The sequence below is a fragment of the Lolium rigidum genome, chromosome 7 (assembly GCF_022539505.1).
Source record: "Lolium rigidum isolate FL_2022 chromosome 7, APGP_CSIRO_Lrig_0.1, whole genome shotgun sequence".
Taxonomy (NCBI): domain Eukaryota; kingdom Viridiplantae; phylum Streptophyta; class Magnoliopsida; order Poales; family Poaceae; genus Lolium; species Lolium rigidum.
The window spans coordinates 237,010,322-237,016,590 of record NC_061514.1 but is presented as its reverse complement, the minus strand read 5'-3'; the positions used below and the strand labels follow the sequence as shown (position 1 = coordinate 237,016,590).

The 6,269-nt window shown below is 48.0% G+C and overlaps 2 protein-coding genes across 3 annotated transcripts; both read left to right on the top strand.

Moving 5' to 3' along the window:
• The first annotated feature begins 956 nt into the window (after window positions 1–956).
• On the top strand, window positions 957–3,421 carry LOC124670324 (nucleoside diphosphate kinase 1). Its single transcript, XM_047206825.1, has 4 exons — window positions 957–1,123; window positions 1,278–1,326; window positions 2,471–2,702; window positions 3,058–3,421. Exons 1-4 carry the CDS (start codon window positions 1,073–1,075, stop codon window positions 3,173–3,175), a joined length of 450 nt encoding a protein of 149 aa, XP_047062781.1. The 5' UTR covers window positions 957–1,072; the 3' UTR covers window positions 3,176–3,421.
• An 86-nt stretch (window positions 3,422–3,507) lies between these two features.
• LOC124670323 (monooxygenase 3) lies at window positions 3,508–5,773 on the top strand. 2 transcript variants are annotated; one of them, XM_047206823.1, is made up of 4 exons: window positions 3,508–4,293; window positions 4,372–4,440; window positions 4,525–4,922; window positions 5,012–5,773. In XM_047206823.1, exons 1-4 carry the CDS (start codon window positions 3,860–3,862, stop codon window positions 5,542–5,544), a joined length of 1,434 nt encoding a protein of 477 aa, XP_047062779.1. In that variant the 5' UTR covers window positions 3,508–3,859; the 3' UTR covers window positions 5,545–5,773. The 2 variants fall into 2 exon arrangements, with proteins under 2 accessions (XP_047062779.1, XP_047062780.1); XM_047206824.1 differs by having other exon boundaries at window positions 4,186–4,293; window positions 4,362–4,440.
• The last annotated feature ends 496 nt before the right edge of the window (window positions 5,774–6,269 follow it).

Genomic DNA, 6,269 nt, shown 5'->3' with positions numbered 1-6,269 from the left:
GCGATTGGCCCAAACGAGCCCACACAAAAGCTGAAGCCTTCGCACCGAGTCGAAGCAGCTCTGTCCTCCGCGTGATCCCAGCTCGTCGATCTCGACCTTGCCATTGTCGATCCAGCTTCCGCACCCGCAGCGCTTTCGCGAGGTCGCATGTCCTCTTCCCCACCTCCAGCACCGGACCTCCACCACCACGACCGCTCCCCCGCCTCCTCTCCCTCCTCATCCGTGCAGATCGCCAACGTCATCCTTCGATTCGCCTTGGATTTCGGTAGGAACCTAGCTATCGGCGGTGAGCTTGAAGTGGGTGGGTGCGGTGTTGGGAAGGAGGCAAGTGGCAGGGGAAGATGGTCGCGCGACGCGTGGAGAGGCACCCTCCGCCCCTGGCCCGCCATGGACGCGGATCGAGGTGATCCCGCCATGAACAGTACCTCGGGTCGGGCTCGGAGCGGAAACGCCCAGGAGTCACGAGAGCATCGTGTCGGAACCGAAGTATTTCCACCTGGAGATGCTTATATGAGGTTGTAACTAAACGTTGATCAATGGGGGAAGATTCTCTTCCTTGGCTATACGTTGTTAGATAGATGATGAGATCTCTCCAGCAACGGATTTATACGCGCTAGATAACACTCCGTTTAATTTGGTCCCCTTGGGACTCGAACCCTGGTGGGCTGTCTGCGCACTCGCAAGGCTTGCCACTCAGCAGCACTCAGTTCTCATGAGGTTGTAACTTAGAAATGTTTGAACCATTCAATTGGTTCCTAATTCGTGCTAATCCTGGGTTGCAACTAAGAAAAATATCCGAGCGCTGAATTTCTCCATGATTTGTGCTAGTTAGTTAGTACTAGTTGCAACGTGTAGCTCAAATTTGGTGAATGGCCAAAATTAGGTTAGTTGTGAGTGGATGAATTAGTCACACCCTTTTTTCTCTCTCTACCAAAGAGCACTCATTTCCCCATCCCATAAAAAACAGGGGAGCGCCCCCGCGTCTCTTTCACATACCCATCTCCTCTCCTTCCTCATCCCACAGTCGATCGCCTCCGCCCTTCCCAGGACTCTCTCCCCAATTCGCGTCGCCATGGAGCAGACTTTCATCATGATCAAGCCGGACGGCGTCCAGAGAGGCCTGGTAATCTCATCTGCCGTCTCTCCAAAGAAGATTTGCTGACGATTAGTTATCTAAATTTCATGATCGGGTTCTGCTTGTAAGTTTTCAGGTTGTTCCCCTAGGTTTTGGTATCATTTCTTATTTATGGATATTTTGTGGAATTTCTTTTCTGCAGATCGGAGATATCATCAGCCGATTTGAGAAGAAAGGGTTCTACTTGAAGGGTAAGGGGTGTTCCCTGTTCCTTCCTCAATTTGATCGTAGCACATTTTCTTTTTTTCTTATCTCGTTTCTTTTCCTTGATCTGATCTAGGAAAGACCTGCGCAACTTAGATCTGCATTTTGGGTCGCATTCTGTTAGAACGTAGAGATAGGACAACTGGAAAATTTGATTTTATTGGAAAGAGAAATTATTTTGGTAGTATATGTTGGTGATTGATTTTTAATCGCGCATGCATTAGTTGAACAACAAGGTACTGCAAAAAGACGAGGCTATTTGTGAAAAGTGCTTTTTAAATTCATAAATGTACTCTTTCCTTTTTTGTTTAAGAGGAAAATTATCGCTTTGAATCCAAACCGTAGTACTCCCTGCCATAGTATGAGGAAAATACAAAGACACGTGCAAGGATACGTGCACCATGTGTTAAATTGTTACGCTAATTTGTTATTTAGTGAGTAAATTTTATATAAATCACTCCACTGCATCCCATATGTTACATGCTGTCAGACTAGATATGTTTTGTTATTGCTAAATGTGATGCAGTTTGGTGATAGTTATAAGGGTTAATAATGAATTTGGCCAGCATGTCACTCTTTTTCTACAAATATGTGGGAATGCTGGAATAAACTATTTTTTTATGCCCAGCTACAGAATTTTACCATAAAATATACTCCCTCCGTTCTGATTTAGTCTACATTATAGAAAAATGAGACAAATTAGTGTTGCATTTATTAGTATTACTAAGATACGTGAACAACCAATCCAAGCTACATTAAAAATAACAACGTCTAATAAAGAGAGCAAAACCACCTCGCTTTTAGTGTTGTTGTTGACTAAAAGCTAGAATGTAGAGTATTTTAGAACAAAATTTGGGGCTAGAATGTAGAGTATTTCAGAACGGAGGGAGTATGTAACAACCCATTTGAGTGAGAGTTGTTCACAAGAAAAAGGTAGCAGAACATGATCTGAAACCTGTGTAAAAATAAGGCCGTCTGAAATTTATGTAAAAGAACAACATATATAACTTGTTTCAATTCAACTTTCCTTATCATCACTTATAAATACATTTGATAGTCCAGCAAATATCATTGGTTGAAGTATTTTGCTAATTTGATGCTTATGAATTGTGTTGAACTCTGATTATCCAGCAATGAAGTTTATGAATGTGGAGAGATCATTTGCGCAGCAGCACTACGCTGACCTGTCCAGCATGCCCTTCTTTCCTAAGTTGGTGGAGTACATCATTTCCGGCCCTGTTGTTGCCATGGTTTGGGAGGGGAAGGATGTTGTCTTGACTGGCCGCAGGATCATTGGGGCAACCAGGCCTTGGGAGGCAGCTCCTGGCACCATCCGTGGGGACTATGCCGTAGAAGTTGGCAGGTGAGTAAATCCTTTTTGTGGATTGTTCATTCAACTTCTTTAGTCAACTGTCGATTTCCTTCATTCTTTGTATGTAGTATACAGGTAGAGAGTAATTTCCTTGAACTTGGATTCAGCTGCAGACATGGATAATGAATAGTATGATCGAGTTCCAACAATGTATTACTAGCATGCTCGAATATTAAAGAATCGTCTACGCTAAGTTTTCATTGGTTCTAGGTTCAGCTGAACAGAAGATCAAATATGAGTAGTATTACTTTATATTGGAAATTGTGGATCTCCAATTTTAATTATATAGCTTTACTCTGAAAACAAATCGTGCTACCCTATACTGAACCCATTGCCTGCTGTGTAGGAATGTCATTCATGGAAGTGATTCTGTGGAGAACGGACAGAAGGAGATCGCTCTCTGGTTCCCTGGAGGCTTAGCGGAATGGAGGAGCAACCTTCACCCTTGGATCTACGAGAACTGAGCTTCAACGGGCATGATCACCTGCCTCTTGATGACGTCTGGTTGTTTCTTCAGAATTTGAGATTGTCCCAGAGCTGTTAGCTAGCTCTGGCTATCGAGTCAATAATCATAATCGTGATGTGTGATGCTGATACATCCCAGTTGAATGTGCTGCCTGAACCTGTAAGGCATTTTAGTTGCTGCCTGGTTTGATGTATTGTTATTGTAGAGCGACTTGTCCGTAATCTAAAATAAGCACTTTTCAAAACTAATAATCCATCATAATGTAATTCGCCTAAAATTCCATTAATAATAATCCATTAATAGAAATAAGCAATTTTGTGGTCTACTTGAGTGGGGACTGAGATTGGGATAGTGATGGACTGATGGTTGGTCGTTGGCCCAACGAATTTTGCTACAAAAATATCTGAGATTTACTAGCAAGTAACTTAGCAGTATAATCCAAAAATATTTATTTTGCTTTTTTTTGCGAGAAAAAAAATATTTATTTTGCTATGTATTGGACATGCGATGTTTGCATCTGCAGAAGCTAAATTATGATCTGTTCCCTTCATTCAAACATCCTGCAGCAATCAGAATTCAGGACTCGGAATTTTCTGAAACTATAGCAGGAAGCAAGGTTTATGGTGTGTGGACGTGTCCAATGCCCTGTCTCTGAATCTTCTTCAGGGATGTGTGGCTCCAGATGTTCCAGCTCCCGAGACCCCCAAACCACCACGCTCGCCGCAGCATATGGCGCCAGCCCCGATCCCCAGCTCATGTCCAAGAAATGCTCGCCGTTGCCATGACACCAATGGCTGCCTCCGTGTACTACCCAGCGACACAACCTTGCTCGTATTCGTCCTATCCTCGCCGTCGCCGAGATGCCGTGGTGGTCGCGGCCTCCGCGTCGTCGTCGCCGGAGGAGACCAAGGACGTCGTCATCGTGGGCGCGGGCATCGCGGGTCTGGCCACGGCGCTCTCCCTGCGGCGGCTCGGCGTGGGCGCCACCGTGCTGGAGCAGGGCCCGTCCCTGCGCGCGGGCGGCACGTCGCTGACGCTGTTCAAGAACGGGTGGCGCGTGCTTGACTCCATCGGCGTCGCCGACGAGCTTCGGGCCAAGTACCTCCGCGTCCAGGGGTACCTAGCTCTGCCTACTCTCCTGTCAATTTTCATGGATCTTCGACCTTAAATCCCGAGGTTTTCAGCTGATCGCAGGATGAGGATGCGGTCATCGGCGGGCGGGCGGGACCTGCGAGAGTTCTCCTTCGAGGAAGAAGCTCCTGGGTGTGTAATACAGTACATACTCGCCTTCTTCTTTCACAATCTTTGTACTTGGACTGAATTGCTCTGCTCCAACTTATGAATCAGACAGGAGGTGCGGGCGGTGGAGAGGCGGGTGCTCCTCGAGACGCTGGCCTCCAAGCTCCCGCCGGGCGCCATCTCCTTCTCCTCCAAGCTCAAGTCGGTCGCCGGGCAAGGGGCCGAGGGCACCCTGCTTGAGCTCCAGGACGGGAGGCGCCTGCGCTCGAAGGTGGTTGTCGGCTGCGACGGCGTGAACTCGCCGATCGCGAGGTGGATGGGGTTCTCGGAGCCCCGATACGTCGGGCACATGGCCTTCCGGGGCCTCGCGGACTACGCCGGCGCCGGCGGGCAGCCGTTCGAGCCCAAGGTGAACTACATCTACGGTCGGGGCCTCCGCGCCGGCTTCGTGCCAGTCTCCCCAACTAAAGTATACTGGTTCATCTGCTTCAATAGCCCAACTCCAGGTACCTACCTCTATCTGACAAGTTAAGAAGATCAATGGCATGAATTTCTTGGCATGTTGGTCATGGTGGTGGTGTTTGGCAATTGGCAGGGCCGAAGAACACCGACGCGGCGGCGCTGAAGAAAGAGGCCCTGGAGCTGGTGCGGGGCTGGCCAGACGACCTCGTCGCCGTGATGCGGAGCACGCCGGACGAAGCCGTGGTGAAGACGCCGCTCGTGGACCGGTGGCTCTGGCCGGGGGTGGCGCCGCCCGCGTCGAGGGGCGGTGTGGTGCTCGTGGGCGACGCGTGGCACCCCATGACGCCCAACCTCGGCCAGGGCGCGTGCTGCGCGCTCGAGGACGCCGTCGTCCTGGCGCGCCGCCTCGCTCCCGCGGTGCTCGCGGCTGGCACCGGGGACGACGTCGGAGAGGCGTTGCGCGAGTACGAGAGGGAGAGGTGGGGGCGGGTGTTCCCGCTGACGGCGCGCGCGGGGCTCGTGGGCGCGCTGGTGCAGTGGGGCAACCCGGCGGTGTGCGCGGTGCGGGACGGCGTGGTGATCCCGAGGCTGGTCAGGCTGGGGCCCTTCCTCGAGCACACCAACTTCGAGTGCGGCCTGCTCGAGCCGGCGGCGCCGTCGCCATGATCGGTAGATGGGGTCAAAGGTTGTAGCTCTCTCAGTCTGATTCATAGATACTACGGAGTACATCGATCCGAATTTTTCAAAACCATGGAACCGCTAAGTTGTACTCTACAGTACAATCTTTGCCGTTCGAAAGTGCAGGCGTTGCAAAACGATTTCGGTGTGCCGGATTTGCTGTTCGAACAAGAGAAAACAGAGAACAAGCATAGTCACCACAAGATCACTTTCTAAATCTGGCCCGGCGCCACACTTCACCGTGTTGAATTTCAAGGTGGAGCTTATATGGAGGACCGGATATATAGTGTTGAAAAGAGAAAATATACAGATCATGTGAGGACCGGATATATAGTGTTGAAAAGAGAAAATTCAGACTGAAATAGATAAAAGCAACAAATAGTATGCAGATGTATGTGTAAAACATTCTAAAAAAATCACATTAAAAAACTTAGTACTCTACAATAAACATTTTACTAGCCAAAATTATACCCACCCTGTTTAAAAAAAATAAGGTGTATAGATTTAGTTAAAAGTTAACATCTTTTAAGTTCATCAAAATTTATAGCCAAAAAAGATGAACACCATAATAACAAATCAATATCAATAGATCTGCGTAAAATATGTTTCATATTGTATTCATTGAATTCGTAGGTGTTTATATTTTTATGTATATACTTAGTTAAACTTAGTAAGCTTTTAAACATTGAATAAATTCATAGGAAGTACAATAC